Genomic DNA, 18,201 nt, shown 5'->3' with positions numbered 1-18,201 from the left:
ATATGAAATTCTTTCAACATTTCCGTGGAATCTTTTGCCTCGAGCGAGACGTTCTTGGAATATCTCAGTCGTCCAGCCAGGATCCCCGGATCCTGTCGAAGCTGTAAAAAATTTTATCCAAGTGTGTCCTTGTTGAAAATCTTTCGTCCTTCGAAGGAACTTTCAGAATCCCGAATGATCTGTCACGCGCTCTTTCGGTATTGGACGCGTTTTCTCCTCGAAACGTTTCACGCGCGGAACGTCTTCGGGTGTAAACGTCGGGGGTGCGGGGCAGGGAATACACCGCCATAAATTCCGGTTGTCCTACCCCTCGGCGACATGACGGACGGTACCCTGTACATCGTCGCTGGCGGCGGACTTAATAAAATGCAAAGACGACGAGCACACATTGCCGGGACGGACTGACATATAGACGCAATACCAACCCACTCAGACCTCTCGAGAAACGTCAGATGGAAAGAAGGACGTGGAAAAATCGCTCCGCCGCCAAAGGGACGAGCGTCCTCGAAGACTACGTGAAACCCAGCCGCCTCTGGCCGCCCTGCGTCCTACTATCCGTGACGATCTCTCGTTCGTCGTCATTTATATCGAACTCTGCAAGGGAAATTGCTTAAAATAGAAAAAATGGGAATGAGAGCCCTTATTTGAGGGCTAACGAAGCCTCGTGTGCTTCTGGTTATTATACAATTTTAGAGTCGTTGAAGATTAGTGGTTAGATGGGGAAGTAGTATATGCCTATATATGGTCAGACAGACAGTGTAGGTCTGTTTGCGGTCTGATGAGTAATATAAGAGCTTTCCCAGTTGAATAAATAGAACATTCTGATGGTCCTAGTTTACTTTTATATGGTTTCTGATTTACGACATTGTTGGTTTGTTTAAATATTCATAATTTGCAACTCTGTTCTTCCCTTTCGCGATTTGCCACTTTCTTCGCTTTCTGTATAAACATTCTGGGATTTGTTACCTTATCGATTTCTCACGTTTTGCAATTTGGTTTTTTGAACAATGTCAAAGGTCCTTAATCAAATTCTCACAGAGATGTTACGATTAATAAATACGTTCTGTCCCTCGCGCGACAGAGCTCGTTTAAATTCCTCCTCGATGCATGAATTTGTTCACGTTAATCTACACTTATCATCGTTTCACAAAAGGCGCAAAAAAGCTCCCTTACAACGAGATTCTTGGAACCGTTCGCGCACAGTTAAAATTCTCACGCAATCGCACCAAAGGAGATAAACAGACGGCCGATATTCATACGAGACAAAAGCGGAAGTGGGGTGTTGGCTGGGTGGCGTCGTTCAGTGACAAAGGCTGGTTGGTCGGGGTGGGTTAGGTTAACACTTTAAGCCGTCCTGTTTAATATGGCTTTATTACGTAGGTGGTAACGAACCGCCGCGAGGCCATTATGCAGCGATAAAATGCGCGATGTGTCTACACGTTTTCCGTCACACGCGGCTCACCTGGCGATTCTTCGTCGACACGCACACGCGTCGATGTTGATCCGCTCGTTTGATGCGTATTCGCCTACCGCAGTCGTTTCGTCGCGTTACGCAGTCGCCATGGTTACACGAAATTCCAGGGAATTTCTCTCTCTCCTTTTTTTTTTATTTTACTTTATTTAATTGCACGTGTAATGGCCGTGCAGATTTGTCTGTAATTCTGCTCGCGCTGCTGGATTTTCCAAGCGGGACATTTCGAGCTTTTCCGCGGAACCAACCGAGGGGATTCTGGAAACCCAGACTATAGTTCTCTTTCTCTTTCCCTCCGATTCTCTCTTTTTCCCTCGAGTGTAGGTGGAGATTGTCGGTCGAGTAGGAGCGCGGAATTAAAGGTAGAATTTCGGTCGAGGTTAAATGTTTACTTGAGCTGGTTATTGTACTTTTTGCGGGATTTAGCTGTCGAGGAAGAACTACGAAATTGTGATGAGCAATTGCGAGGATTATGTTACTTATGATTTCGTAATTAGTGATCTTGACTAATACTGTTATAGTCGTCTTTATCTCTGAATAAAACGAGGTGGGCGAATTGTGGGACTAGGAGTAGTGCAGCACTTTTTATAAGAAATTTGTTACAAATACGTCTGCAGGCTGGAAAAGCTTTTGTAGAATATCTACAATTTAATTGGAGAACATTTCATTAGGTTTTCTGTGTAGGCCAATCTGAGATACAAAGTATGCTAGTGAAATATACTTATATATGTAACAATATCTGATCTAATGAGAATATAATAATTTCACACTCAAGATACATTACAATTGAACTTTCTCTTGATTACTACCTTATGTAGAATACCAAATCAAGTCAAAACGTAATTCATAACTAATAACATATAATATGGTAATATCACATTCCGAGCTCATTACGCTTGCAAGGTTGCACTCGAGAGCAAAGTCCCACGTATCAGGGCCATAGGTTTCCTAATCTCCCCAACTTCTTGCCTCATCCCCGCCCACTCTGAAAAGAAGAGCTCGTCCCAGTTCCCAGAATCACTTTGTACATTACCGCAGTCTATAATCTCTGGTACGGACGGTGGTTGTTCCATCAGAAATAAAGCATGAACCTACGCCGGAGGGTAAAAAGCACACAGACACAAAGGACCTTTCGAGAAATCGAGGGAAATAGCGTGGCAGCGTTTAACAAAAACTGCACACTCCTGCGAGTCACGAGCGCAGTTTCGCTAATGCGCGCATAATCGTCGGTAGCGTCATCGCGACTGTCCAAAAACGACGCACGAACCCATCCCCTAAAGTGAGCCATGTTTCCAGAATGACAATGAGCGCGCTTCGAACGCGTCGCGCATCGTCGTCTCCGCGAAACTCGATTTTAGTCTGCGCTGGAAGCGTGTCTTCGATACGCCGCGCACTCAACAACAATTCTTCCTTCCGTCGTGCAACCCCCCGGTAATATATTCGAGTCCTACGGGGCGAGTGGAGGCGGTTTATCCTTATCGTTCGAGGAATTCCGCTTCTCCACCGCGAGAGGCGGCAATTTCAGCGAAGGGCGAAGATGACGCTCATCCGTGCTGCCATTTCTCAGGCTGATGTCCGTACACGGTAGGGGTGGGTGCACTTCACCCTCAGGAGAGGGTTGAACGCGAACGCGCTAGGTGTAGGGGTACGTGCGCGCCGTATTTTCCAGGGAAAAGTCGCGGCTTCCGCTACGGCTTCGGGTGTCTCTGAGAAGGAGCCACTGCGTGACACGAGGGGTTGGACGGGGTGGCAGGGGATGGATGGCACGAGGGATTAGATTTGGTTATGCGTCGCCACGTCCGGGCTGGATTTGTCGCCGTCACCTCCTTCGACCTCTTCTCGATGAAAGACGGAACCCGTTGGAAAAGACGAACTTTCTTGGAACAACTCCGCGGCGAGGCTGAAGGGGTATACATTTTTCTCACCCCCTCCGACCCTCGGTTAAGAGAACGTCAGTCGTAACTCTGGCTGTCTTCTCGCGAACCATGGAGAGGAATGATCCTTCGAGCCAATTCATTAGGAGGAACTGATCTAGGATTCTCAAGGATAGGTGTGTTAAGGGATGTGGAATGATTTTTATTGTACACTAGTCTGTTGAGGTTGACGAAATCGCAAATTTTGAACCTCCTACAGGAAAAAAAAATTTACATAAATTCGACAAATTAAAGTGATAAGACAAGTAGAGAAACCTTTTAACCCTTTCGGACCTGACTACTATACTTAAAACTACACTATTAGGATTAAAAACAAATTTTCCATACTGATTTCAGAGAAAGTCAACCCTAAAAACTAAATTATATTAGTACGAGAAAAATAAATAATTCAGGTCTGAAAGGGTTAATGATATGTAATTAGGACATTAATTTTTCTAATTCACGCGTTTAGCGCTGTCTCCTCGTTAACATTGCCCCCGGTCGTCACAAGTATCCGCAAGTAGACACACCCGTAACAATAAAAACGGCAATAACGATCATAACAGAAGAGAATAATCGTTTGTGCAAATTTCGTTAGGATCAGCACGACGTGTTCGCAGCACGTTACACAGCTGAGATATTACCGCGTCTGAATTACTCGCGACGCGTCCCCATCCACCGTTCCCTTCTGCGAACAGCGCACGCGACAATAAAAACACCACTTTGCGCGAATGCCAGTCGCTCGGAAGAGCCCAGTCCCCTCTTGTCCTTCCTTTCTCTTCTTTTTAATTCATCAAGTTTAGAGCTAGGCGATGTAGATGTCAAACGTTTTATACCGCAGTTTTATACGCGCGTTTATATCGCCGTATCTTCGTGGCTGTCATTAGGCTTCCCTTTTATGTCCGTTTTTTATGAAAGAACACGGTGTATCCCCCTCGATCGCAGCACCCAATATGTCTGCGCGATCGTTCTAGCTTACCATGGGAAATATTTCCAATTCCTCTTCTTTGAAACCGCTTCGATGAAGTGTCAGTCATCCTTTAAGTACAATTCTCGAAGACTTCGAGCTCTCTTGGTTTCACGAGCTGTCCTGAAGTATTCGAGTGCCGTTACATCCACGAAGACAGGCTCGTGAAGTTTTTCCTCGACCTTAATGGGAAATTCTGAGGTCGCGTCGTGACTTCTCGGCCTCCGACTTCCATTTTGAGCGACGTTTTATTTACTCGAAAATCGGATCGGGGATCCGAGACACTTCACCCTGACATTTCAAGTCGTATTTCGCTCGGGGGATTTCAGAGTATCAACTCTCTCGCCTGACGTTCCCATTCCTCTTCGTCTACTCCCTCTATGGTGCAAGGTCTACCACTTTGTTAAGAATTCTTCTCTCGCGCTTCGCTGAATTGGGAAGTAATTGGGAATTTTTTGAGGGGGTGAAATGGAAGGGGGACCTTGGCCAAAGTTTATACGTGGTTTTGTTGGATACTTAGCAGGGTTCTAGAATTTTTGTAACCGGGAAATCGATTTATAATGACGGGGAAACCATCAATCTTCGCCTCGTGACGCGGGCTGAAGCTACATGTATGCTGCAGTTCTTCGTGGGCAAGAACCAATATCTGTTTTCTTCAATCTTTCAATATTAATTATGTATAATTTCTTCTCAATCTCAATTTATTTTCATTCGAAGATCACTTTGAATTAACGAATAGAAATCCAGTTTTCAACACGCTTTAACAATACCACGCAAAATTTAATTGAAAAAATTGTGTACGATGCGTGTATCTTGCAAAATTGAACAGAAGTTGCACGAATTCTCCAGTATAATTTTATAAGCACAGTCTAAACATCCCACTCCTTCGTCGATTTCCTTTTATAAACCCTTACAGGGTGGAAACCCTTTAACCTGAATGGTACAGCGCCACAGGTGGTAACCCTGCATTTTCTGCTCCGTACCGGGAGCTCATCAGCGTCAGTCACTTTACGCATTACCGAATAGATTATTAACGGGTTAATAATGTTCCACCACCCGTTCTCCACCCCTCTCTCATCCCCCTGCTGGCCGTGTCCGTGGTGCCGGGCGCACACGTGATGCTCGAGGAATCTACCTCGACTTTAGCCCGCCGCGGTTTATCGTCGATCCGCCATCTCGGAGACGGGAGAATTTTATATGCACCCCTTTCGTTTTAGTAATTTTAGGGGTAGACGCGCGTGTTCTGAACAATAAAACCCCTTTCGCCGCGCCCGGCGACCGCCTGTTCATTGTGTCGCGGAATATCGGCCAGTCATGGCGTTGGCGTTCATAAAGTTTATTAGACTACCAACGGCGATAGCACTAAGCACCACCCCCGCTGCTTTTCGCCCAGTTCATTAGCGATCGGCGCCGTCGAAGAACAATTTTCGTTCGTCGTTCCTTTCGTCGAATAATCCTCGTGGCGGGGTGGGATTGTGATGATTCTTGAAAACGAATTTATGTACTGGATAGTTAAAAAATAAAATGTGTGCAAATTTGGTGAGGCGTAGTTACGTAGAGACACATTCCTCGTAGACCCTCCAGACTATAGAATCTTGACCATTTGCGATCCTATATCGAGTGAGCCTCGACAAAAATGTACCGAAATCAAAATATTTGGAGTGGTAAGGATTACTTGGACAATAGATCGACCCTTGTAAGATTCAGCGAGTAACTTGAATTTTTCCTGATTCTTATAAGAATTTAAACTTTTCCTCGTGACAAGTAACCATAAATGCGTCAGTCACAACATGCACAAAAAATACCAAAAGCCCCTAGCATCTCCTGATACAAATATCGACACGTACACTTGCCCGAGCACTTACCACAAAATGATTCTCAAGTATCGCTTAACCCACAGGACTCCGACCTCGAGACACGTCGAATTCATTAAAAAAAAAAGAAGGAATCAACACGGTCTGACGTCTCGATTTCATTCTGTTCCAGGAGAGAAGCCGTACAAGTGCAGCTGGGAGGGCTGCGAGTGGCGATTCGCTCGCTCGGACGAGCTGACGCGCCACTATCGCAAGCACACCGGCGCGAAACCGTTCAAGTGTCGGCATTGCGACCGATGCTTCTCCCGCAGCGATCACCTAGCCCTCCACATGAAGAGACACGTGTAATCGATCGTTCCCGCGAGCGGTCCTCCACGCGCGTAGCTGTCCAGGACCGACGCGCGAGGCTCCTTCCTACCCCAAAGGGTTCACGAGGACGATCACCGAGCCTCGACTCCTCGTGACACCATTTCTTCCACGGACATACCCTCGACGATTCATCGAACCTCGACTCGACGTCCACTGGCACGCGATCGTGCGGACTCGTCATGGCGACGATCGTCTCGACGTCCAACGTGGCGTCTCTAACGGGAATCGAGGATCAGGCCAACCGGAAAACGTCCACTTCCGGTGGCAGTCGCGTTCTCTCGAGTGATAGGAACTGGTCGAAGATCGAATCCGTAGCTGCGTTGTTCGGGCCAGAGATGGGCAGAACTCTTGTCTAGATAAAAATCATGAATAACGAATAAATAAATTAACCCTTCGATAAGACTGTGCGTGGAAGGCTCTTTCCCGCGTTGGATAGGTACAAATCACCCTGGTCGATCGAGTACTTTCTGAGTGTACCAGTCAGAGGGTTGAATCAAAATTAGAATTCGAATTATAGAGATATTATATTGCGCGGTGAGCAAACGAAAATTTGAAAACGTCGCGAGTAAATTGTTATTTGTTTTATTCGTTGTTTGTAAAGGGAATTTTGCCCGTCTCTGATCGAGAGTATATATCGGTGGGATGGGAAATCGCGATCGGTTAACGCGTGCTCTTCACCGTTCCCTTCGAGGCAGATCTGGTCGCAACGGCGGAGAAGCTCCTGCGACGAAGCTGGAAAAATGCTCGAGGGTATTCTCTGCGCGATAAGAGAGCGATCGAGACAGGACCGAGTCGATGACGATCGCGCAGAGATCGTAGCCGATCAGTCGGGGCCTCCCGGGACGCGAGTAGCTGGAAACCAGCGCGAGGAGTCTCGATCGAGACCGAAATCACTGCCAATTCATTAAATTCTAAGATCACAGCTACACCGTCGAGGATTTTCAGATATCTCAGATAACTGGTGTAGGAGATGGGGATGAGAGCAAGCTGCTAACGAGAGATGGGCAAAATTCTTCTCCAGATGAATTTCGAAATAAAAGATATTTAATGGATTATTTGCCGAACAGAAAATCCAATTAAAATTATTGTCATGAATAGGATCTTGTTTGAATAATTGTTCCATCGAGTGGACCCTACGAATAAGTCTCTGCACTGAGTGGTTATTCATCTCCTATTATTCAAATAAAATGTCGAGTAATGCATAAAAGATGAACACCTTTTCATTATTCGTTCAATGAAAACTTGAATCAAAGTATTCGTCATGAACAAGTAGAATCATGCTCGAATAATTTTGATATAATGAATAATTTCTTTACAAACCCAGTCCAATGAATAGACGCTTATTCTAGCAAGTGCCAGTTTAATTGAATACATCTTTTGAATAAATTGTTACACAGAGCTTTTATTTGTCATCTGAATAAGATTCTGTCCATCTCTGTCTCAAATAAAACTGAGTCGTTCCCGCGACAACGGTGCCCGGGACTTGTAAGCCGTCTGCCTCCCGTAAAACGGTCGAATTTTCGAAACTGAGCGCAGTGGCATGTCGAAAACGTGGATCGAAAACATCGAAAGCGATCTCTGACGCGACGTCGCGTCGAAGGCGTCGCGACGCGTTCGAACGAAAGTCGAGGAGTCCCGGTTCGCGAGGACAATAATGCTGTCTGTCGGTGCCAAACGTTATATTCCTCTGTCTCACTCACTTTTCTCTCAGACACATTCACGCGCGTGTACACTAGGGATGTTATGTCATGGCATGCATCGATTTTTTAAATCAAGAATCAATGCTCAGTTTTTCAGCCTCCCTTCGTGCGCGGAATTTCGTTTTCCTTTTCTTCGAGCTACGCGTGAATTTCGTTCTTTCTTTTTGCGACAAAAGAAAGCATTTTTGTTGGATTTATTGAATATTGTTAAATAATTATTGAAAGATGAAATGACAGAGAATATTTATATTCAAGATTTATAGAATAAAAAATGTTTCTTATACAATATTTATAGTTAATAATTTCTAAGGGTCGTGATCCAGTAGTGGAAAACACTAGTCTACTGCACAGTGTCCTCAAATTCCATTCAAAGTATGTAGAAATACGTACAAAAGCAATGACTTTTTTATGAGAATACTTAATATTTCTACAAGTTTAGATGAATGATTTCCCTCTTGAAAGTTCAAATAAAATTCACGCAATAAATGATTCAGCATTCTCCTCAGACAGTACCTACCAAATGATTTACTATTTTCTAATTCACCCCTATTGAACAAAATAGCTATTAAACGATAGCTAAATTGACACTTAATTCCTGATCAACTTTTGCATATAATATTTTCAATGCAAATATACAATTCCAATATAACAGTATCCAACTAATGGCTTTTAAATCTGTTTCAAGAACAAAATTAACTTTTTTTTTTAATCAAACATTCCTATTGTACACAATCTTTCCTCCACTCTATCTCTGGCGAACAGAGGCTCGCAGGAAAGCTGTTCGCGGCTCGAAAACGTGCACGGCGCGTTCGAGCTTCGATCTTTCGACAGAGGCTGCAATAATCGAAATTGTGTTTCGTGGAGGCCTGGAACAACAGGACGGGGGTGCGAGAGGGTTACGAGGGGAGTGCAGAAGCGGGACGAGCCGTAATTGAATACGTGATTTCGGCCAGTTTCGACGGAAGCAAAGTTTACCGTGTCGCGCGCTAATCCCGAATTTACAGTGCGAATTACATAGCGAGGCTCAGCTTCTCCCAATCACCCCCCCCCCCTCTTTCTATTACGCCTAGTTTCCCAGCAGGTCGTTTTGAGAAAAATTTCGTAGATTCGACCGCTTTACCACAGATACGTTCACGAGCGATTCTCGAGAAAGAAAGAGCCACTTTTGGTCACAGTCTTGGACAAAATTGTATTCCACGATTACAGTTACTCGGCAATCTCGATGATAATCACGTTTTAACGAATAATTGCTAATCGTGATCGATAATGCACGACAACAATCAGACACGATTAGCTCTAAACAATTACAAATTAATTATTTATGATTGCAGGTTACATGTGCAGTTTACGGTTACCGATTAATCCGATTCCGAGTGATTGTTAGGAGAGTAATCATTGTCCGACTGTGGCAAATGGTGGCAAGACTTTCTCGCTCAGGAAATCGTCTGATGAAACGGGGATTCTTTCGCTAGTGGCGCGCGTGTCCAATGGTTTTTAACAAACACACAGAAAAAAAAAAACGAAAAAACGGAATCTGACTTTGTACTTTTGTACGATTGCTTTCTTAGGCGACGTTCTCCCGTTCGTTCAATCGCGCGCACGTTCGCGCAGCGACGAAGCGGTGTCGCGCCCTAAGCGGGGGGGAAGATTCACGTCGGAGGCTCAACAGAAATAAATGAAATATATATATATTTTTTAATATTCTCGTCTTACTCACCGAAACAATATATATATTATACATAAGGGACAAAATAAACGGGCAACATTCCGCACAAAGCTTTAGAGAACCGTTTCCACGCGTCAGGCTCAGCCCCCCGACCAAGGGCGCGCCACCCCGCTGTAGCGTTCGCGCGAGCGAACGGAGGCCAGGCGGCGAGCGTCGCGACGGCACCGTGTTCCAGGTCACGGACGGGCAGAATTCCGAAGAAGCTTCGTGTAACGAATAAGAGTCACGCGATTGCTCGCGCCATTTACTCGTAAAAAATCAAATTCAAATTGGATACTATAGAATAAAATATTTCAAAATGGAGAAATTCGATTCGAAGGAATTATACGAATCACGAATGAATCGCTGCGGATTGCTTCTATTCGTTATCCCAATTTATCGAGATGAAATTTCGCCCGTATCCGTGTCCAAGGGACGCCAGCTTCCCGAGGAGTCGCGTTCGCTGATCGTCGATCTTCGACCGATCGACGGGAACGTGGAGTCGCGCGACGAGATCACGGCGAATTGGGGTTAACCGTTGGAAGCGTCAGATGAGAACGAAGAACGGCGGGGGTCGCTCATCGAACGAGTGGAGAACAAAATAGAGTAGTAATATAGTAATAATGATAACGATAATACCGAGATGCGAGTGGTGATCGTAATGTGCGTGGACGGGCGGGGGAGGGAGGGGGGGAGGCGTGTAGGCGTTCTACCGCTTAAGGAGACTAATCTTACCTGATGAGGACGAGGTCGGCGTACGCAAAACGAAAGATAAGAGAAATGAAACTAAATTTTAAATGTTCAGTGGCCAAATAAATTAACTGATAACGCACGTAGAACGTAAACGATACCGTACCTACTAAGTAAGCCTGACTGACGAGAGTGTCGTTGACGCGGCGTGGGCGCGAGACCGTGTGGCTGCGTGTGTATGTGTGCGTGCGCGCGCGCGCGCGTTAATTCAGTGTCTGCACGTGAAAGGGGGTGCGTCTAGGGGCGCGTGCATGCGAGTGTTCTGTTTTTTTTTCCTCGCGCGAATGTGTTCCAAGAGAGAGAAAGAGAGAAAAAGTTGATTACACGTGGGAGGGAGAAAGTTCGAGGGCGGTGGTTCCAACGAACACAGACGAATCCGCGGGAGAAGCGACAAGGTGAGAGCAGAACACTAAGTTTGTATATTGTGCAATTTTTGTCAGTGTTTCATTATTTGTTACCATGTTCACGGATAATTATAAATAAAGTAAATATATATACGCAGCATTTACAAGATTTAGGATAAACGAGGATTACGAAAGAGCGAGAGAGCGCGAGAGTGTATGCGAGTGAAAGCCAGATGTCTTTTTGATAGCCATATATTGCGAGTATCGTGCGGCGTTTCCGCGAGAACGTCCCGACCAGCGCTGGATTAAGATTTTGTGGAACCATGAGGGCTGCTGACACTGCGGGGAACCCAGTAGTGTTGGGGTACATGTAGTTGTGATTAATGAGTTTTGAAATTCACAATTATTTATTTAGAATTGCAGGTTACGAATGGAATGTATCATATGGTTGCATAAATAGTCACAAAATATTCAGAAAGTATTATAGTCACCACTCTATTTTGGGTCTCGGTCAAATTTTGCTAAATGTAGGAAAGAGGTCAAGGTAAAAACTGATTTTTTTTATGCAAGATCAACATCAATTGAAATTTCTTGAAATACAATCACCTCAACCACTGTTTCTTCAGTTCGCGCGACCTATCGACTCGAGTGGTCCGTTTCAGTTTGACCAGTTCCAGGAACAAGTTCTCAATCTCTGTTCATAATACCCGAATGTTCCATTTTGTCTTCAAGAAAGAAAACAATACTCATAAATGTAACAATTCAAATGTAACATAAAGCTTCAATTCAAAGCTACCTTCAACATTACAGCATGGAAACAATTCCATTAATTTTTCAGAGTCTCTGGACTGTAGCCCCTGAAATCCTCAATGCCTTAATCCGGTCCTGGCTCCGACCACTCTTTTTTCTCTATATTTCTTTCCGTTTCTTCGCTTCTGGTAGACGAGGTGAAACGCAAACACGAAAACGACGTTTGTCGTCAGAGACATACAAAATTTCCATCTAGATAAAATGTCGAATAACGAATAAAAGATAATTTCTTATTCGTTACTCGTAGAATAACAATTAGAGTTTCTATTATGAAATGAAATATATTTGAATGAAAATTTCGCTGTCCGATCGAGCAAACGTCACGAATAAATTGATGTATATTGGTTTTATTCGTCATCCGTTATTCGAATGAAATTTTGCTCGTCTTTGGTCGTCGCTGGATCGCGGCGAAAGGTCGAGTTGACGAGCGATTCGGGATTGGGCGACGAGCGTTTCGTGCATTTTCATCTTGGCAACCAAAACCCTGTAGATATATTATATACATACACATATATAAAATATATAGAGTGATTCAATAACTATTGTGGTCTGAAGTAACTTGGTGTTTATTGACTTTTAGAAAATCTTGTTCGTATAATATATGTTGTATTTGATGAGAGGCACATGGAACGAAAGCTGCAAATTTTTTTTTGAGTAGTCAGATTCTATTAGTTCAGAGCACAGTAACTTGTCTTTAACGATTGCCAATAAATGTTAACCACTACTAGTGTAGTATAGTTTGCAATCCTTTCGAATACAAAAATTCATGCAAATAATGCACGCTTGCATTAATATGCAAAATACTAAAAAAAATATATGCAGGATCATACGATGAGCCCCGTCGAACACGACATATTTTATAACAAAACAATTTTTCCCTTGATCGATAAATATCAAACCTACTTCAGATGGCGATAATTATCGACTCGCCCCGTATGTTTGACGAACGTTCGAACGAAAGTGAATGCGAGTGCATTGTTGCGAACTCCGAGAGACGCGAAATAAAAAAAAAAAAAAGCAGACGAAACAGGAGCGACAGATGCACGTGTAATTAAGCAGCGGGTAATAGAGCGAGAGAGCGGACACCTTAAGAACTAATAAATGGTAGTTAGAAGTTTAGATAGATAGATGGATAGCTAGACCGTTAGATAGACACCTTAGATAGGCAGACAAAATAGATCAACGGAGAGAGGAAAGGAGAACGAAAAGGGGTTTTGGGGAGGGGTGGGTTGGGGGGGCATCGGGTGGTGTTGAAAAAAAGAGTTATTATATATAAAAAAAAAAAGTCTATAAATATAGATAGGTGGATATACATAGATAGAGGTGTAAGTACCTAAGAAAAACTCTAAGGAACCTTTTAGAAAGAAGCTGTATCGTTGTACGATAAGTGGACATAAGTGTTTTATGATACTCCCGTACAATAAGGTCGAGGTGAACGGTGAGGAGCAAAGATACTACGAATATTCCGGAACGTAAGGGAAACGATTAAGTTGGGGGAGAAGAACAAAAAATGTTTAAAAACGTATACATATAGAGGAGAAAACGAAACTATGGGGGGAAGGGGGGGGGGGGGTAAGGAACGAACGACAGACGCGTTCGTAGCCCGACGGATAACACGGGACGCGCGGCACGATTGTAATTGTATTACTGTGGTCTAAGCTATTTTCAGTCACGTTGTATAGTAACTGTAAATTACAGGACTTTAAGTGGTTAGCGAGAAAGATAGCGTGTGCGTGTAAGGAAGAGCGAACGAGCGAATGAGCGAATGAGTGAGCGAGAGGATGGACCAGGAGGAAAAGAGAAACGACAGGAAGGAAGAAACGAAACGCGATCAGCATAACTTCGCAAAATGAAGGACGATGAGGGAGTATTGTACGAAATGGTAGGGAATGGGGGGTGGAGGTGGAAATAGTGGATTGCTGTCGTCGTCGAATTTTGCGAAATTGTACAGAATTCTGACGGGGAAACGATCTAGTTACGCAGAGGTCGTGAGGAGGGATGAAGAGAGGAATTGAGCTTCTGGAGAGTATACCTTACGGCATTTCAGTAGCCGGTTAGATTTCACAAACGGAAGTGGATATTCGTTGCTGATGTATTGTCAGGGGCGTGGGAGCCGAGGGTGTTAAGCTAATTAACAATTAGAGCGGTGCAAGGTGATCGTCGTTGGCCATTGGAGGCTTTCGAGTACTGTACCATACTTTCTTAATCCCTTCGTGCCATCATATCGTTTTTTCAATGCACATAATTTATGTTATAGTAGCAACTGTGAGCTTTTACTTTATCGAATTAATTATTATTTACTTCTGTCTCATTCACGAGATAATTGTACAACCTCGAAAGTTAGCGGATCAATACAATTATTATATCTTACTTCATCTTTATTTTCTCAATTTTATAACTTGTGCCATAAAATAGACTAATGTGCATCGAAAGAAAAAAATAATATTCATTGTATCTAGGTGCGAGCACGAAAGGGGTCGAAAAGTACTCGAAGAACATGTGTTTATCACGAAATTATTTCCACAAAAATTGTTCTTCTTTTACACATTTGAAACGATTCCAATCGCTTACATCGAGGGAGAATTTATTTTTCCCTGGTTGGTTAAAACAGATTTCCATTGTCCGCGAGCCTTGCATCGCACCAGAATAGGGGTAGGAAATTTGATGCACTATGAACTGTTATTTTTCGGAAATATCATCGTTAGAAAAGATTTAACTAACTAACGAAAGGGAAACTGATCGGAGCACCACCGTACAGGGGATGGGCAAAATTGTATTCGAATAATAGATGACGAGTGATCTAAACGCACATCGATTTGTTCGATTGAACACCCACATTTGTATTTATATAATATTCTAACTGAAATTCTAATTTTTATTCAGCGAGTAGCAGTTTTATTTGTTACCCGAAATTTGTGTCTAGTTGAAGTACAATAATTTTGTCCATCTCCGCTACCGTAGGCTCTGTCAGGTTCTGTGTGATAAAGTTTGAGTGAGAATACAAGCGAAAGATAGTAGAATTGAAAACGAGAAGAGGAGACGGAAGCACACGGAAGAACGAAATGAGGAACGTGTGAGGGGCGCTGTAGGTGAACGCACGGTGACGAAAAAGTGGAGAGAGAGTGTGACATTTTAGAGGAAGAGAGAGAGAGAAAGAGAGAGAGAGAGGGAGAGAGAAACAAAGTAAACAAAGTCGAGAGACACCTATATTTTTAAAAAGTGACCTTTGGCATTTAAAGACTTATAAAAATCGTGCAACGAGTTAAGTAAAACAAAGAACAAACAAAACCACGAGGGCGCAGTGTATTAAGAGGCGTCCGTCCTTCTCCGTGTCTCTATTTCATCTCACACGATGCACACATCAACAGAAACACACACACACACACATGCCACGCATATAAGGGAAACACTTGGAAGAATAAAATGAAGCCAAAAGAATCACAAGCCGTGGGGTAAATTCGTTTATTCTCACTGTACATTGTGTTATTTTCACTGTACAACACACCGACGCGAATCTTTCGACAACACATACGTATGCATACGTATACAGCAGAAAGCGTGGCCACACGCTCGAGAAAAATAAATTCAAACGAGGATCGCCATTCGTACGCAGCTGTATACGGTTGTGCTTGATTAAATGAGAAAATTTCGGATATATGAAAAAAAGATTATCTACCCCACTGTTTCTGTTTCCTCGACTCGAGCAACCCGCAGCGTTGCTAGCAAGACATGGTCGAACTACAAAGCGGTGCTACACGCGTGTGGATGCGACAGCCACTGATGCAAACAAAAAACTTTTCTATTGCTTATTGTTGTTTTGTGAAAGCGGCACCAACGAGTTGGTAGAGGCTTTTCATAGAAAATGAAACTGGACAATTTTTTTAACAGGAACCTTCAATGTGAATGTATCGTAAAAGCAATGTAGGCACATTATTGTATTATTATAATTACTAAAAGCTTCGTAAGAATATTAAATAGTTAAAATTGTTTGATATTGGCATCGCTCTGATCATCATTTTAGATACGACAGAACATCGCGAGTAAATAACGTAGCAATGGCAATCTATTTTACTTTTGCGACTGCCACGGCAGACCGCGCGAGGCACCGCTTTGAAGTTCGGTACCCGAGCACAGAATAATATGAGTCGATTGCAGTACTGCTCTGACTCTCAACGTCGGATGGTCGATTCCTGGAATCAATTCGCGACCAAACCCGACTAATTGAGAATTTCCAGTGCCGATGTTTCTCATTTAATCGGGCGCCGCTGCTCCCGTATTTATGCGCGTCTGGGACGACGAGGACGCAGGGTGAAAACGGGGAGAAGAGGGACAACGGTGAAAGGAATCCGACGATTGGAGGAAAGACGAAATGAATTCGATCGCGACCAACGGGGGAGAAGGATTTGGGAGGGTAAATTGGAGTTGGGGAGAGAGGCAAACAATGCATTCCGTTAGAAACTCGCTTTTCACGAGGTGCACGAGAACCGAGACGACGATTCGACGTCAACGAATCGCCATGTCGTCGGTCTACCTCGAGGCCTAACAAAAATGGAACCGAACGATTTCGGCACGTGACTCGATCTTCGAGGCGGTCGCAGCGAGACCACCGACACCCGCCCCTGCAGACTGTTTAATTTCCAATGGGTCCGTGGGGTGGTTCGAATGAGGCTGGCCGTCCGAAATCGATCTAGAAAATGGAAAACCAGCCAACAGTCACCGCATAGTCACTATTGTCATCCAACACAATTCATTGGTAGGGTATATAGTATTTTTAGGGATTTTATACAGGCATGCGACAGCGCTCTATGTTTTAGCCACGATTAACTATCGATTATTGACGTTTCTTCTCGTACGTAAAACGAACGGTGTGTTTTAGGTATAGTATAATTACATTACGCGAATGGAGTGCGACTGGGAACTTACGAGCAGAGACTGGGCGAAATTTCGAGTAACGTATTAAAGCTGAAACATTGTTCGATTCGTTATTTGTTCGATAGAAATGATCAAGTCGAATTATATTTCATGTTGCACGAGTGTAAACTTCTAGACGATTATTCGGTCGAATGAACGTTTTTATTTGTCTACCGTTCGAATAAAATTTTGCCCAGCTCTGAGCGCGAACGAGTGGTCGGTTTCGTGTGATTCGTGGGAAAGGATGAGACTGTTGAGAGTAGGAAAAGAGATCGGGTTGCTGTGCGAATGGAAGCGAGAGTGTGATAATTTTTCTGGAATTCTGTACCTCGTTGTGTATACATCTCTATTTGTATAATTGTGAATATTAACGTATTATGATAATGTGATTTATTACGTGTGATCCTGCGCGCTAAAAGACGCGGAGAAACTTTAAGCGAGTATTTTGTATTACGACAATGCGGAACGATGAAAACAAACATTGGTGCGCGTGCTTGAAAGCCGGAGAGAACGAGATTGAGCGTAAGGAGAGTCTTGTAATCGCAGCTTTTTTTGCCGCCATGGAATATTATTATAATAAACGAAGAATGCGCTTGCGCAGCCGTCGCTCCTTTCTCTCGACGTAATTTCTTCTTCTTCTACTACTTCTTCTTCTTATACTTATTAACAGCGCGTCTGTCATATCCTCGATTTTTCACCGAGGTGAACGATAAAACGTTTGACGTAATTAACAAACTAGCTGCCACGTGTTACATATGCGTGCTGACGATTTTAAATTTCATGTAAGTGTAAGCAAATGAAGCGCGCATTGGTGGAACAGTGTCAAAATGTGCGACGTGTTCTGAATATTGAGTTGACCTGGTTAACCCTCTACTGTGTGTGAATTTTATTTTACCTTTCGAAACAGGACTCATTCTTTGCTTATACGTATATTCGTAGATCACATAATATCCTAGTTAATTTTTGAAATATGTCTATAAAAGAATTATTATGAGTAAATCTTTCAAAATTTTCTTAATGAACTTTACAACGGTTACTTTCTTAATTAGACACATTGCATAATAGAGGGTTGCTACATTATATTTGAAAGCCATACATGAAATTTATACTCTTCCTAGGGTGGTCCAACACCCCTATCCAGAGCCCTGAACGATTGGTTACTATGATCATGAACCATCGCGATATTCCCTAATTTATTATTCAGGGTCTATGGATGTCTTTTCGAAAAAAGGGGCTCGAAATTCGTCGTTCTCGGCCACGAAGGACAACCTTCGAGGCTATCGATCCCTTCGTCAAGAAAACATCCCTCGACACCGCTCTTCTTGGGGCTGTCCAGCGAAAGTTGACGCAGGGTTTGTGTCGAGCCATCCCCAACCTCCTCCGCGAGAATGTCCGCCCTTGTATCCCGTAGGTCGATGTAAAAGATCGTGGCATTTTATTTCTAACA

The 18,201-nt window shown here is 43.5% G+C and overlaps 1 protein-coding gene across 2 annotated transcripts in view; it reads left to right on the top strand.

Moving 5' to 3' along the window:
- LOC128872649 (Krueppel-like factor 6) overlaps positions 1-17,354 on the top strand; it is a 385,468-nt gene extending 368,114 nt beyond the window's left edge. For both annotated transcript variants that reach the window (XM_054115544.1, XM_054115543.1), the window contains one exon: positions 6,338-17,354. In XM_054115544.1, coding sequence (XP_053971519.1) covers positions 6,338-6,513 — 176 coding nt within the window. In that variant the 3' untranslated portion in view covers positions 6,514-17,354. The remainder of the gene's footprint in view (positions 1-6,337) is intronic.
- Positions 17,355-18,201: the final 847 nt, after the last annotated feature.

The sequence above is a fragment of the Hylaeus volcanicus genome, chromosome 2, assembly GCF_026283585.1.
Source record: "Hylaeus volcanicus isolate JK05 chromosome 2, UHH_iyHylVolc1.0_haploid, whole genome shotgun sequence".
NCBI classification, from domain to species: Eukaryota; Metazoa; Arthropoda; class Insecta; order Hymenoptera; family Colletidae; genus Hylaeus; species Hylaeus volcanicus.
The sequence above is the reverse complement of the archived record's forward strand: the minus strand, read 5'-3'. Positions and strand labels throughout refer to the sequence as shown.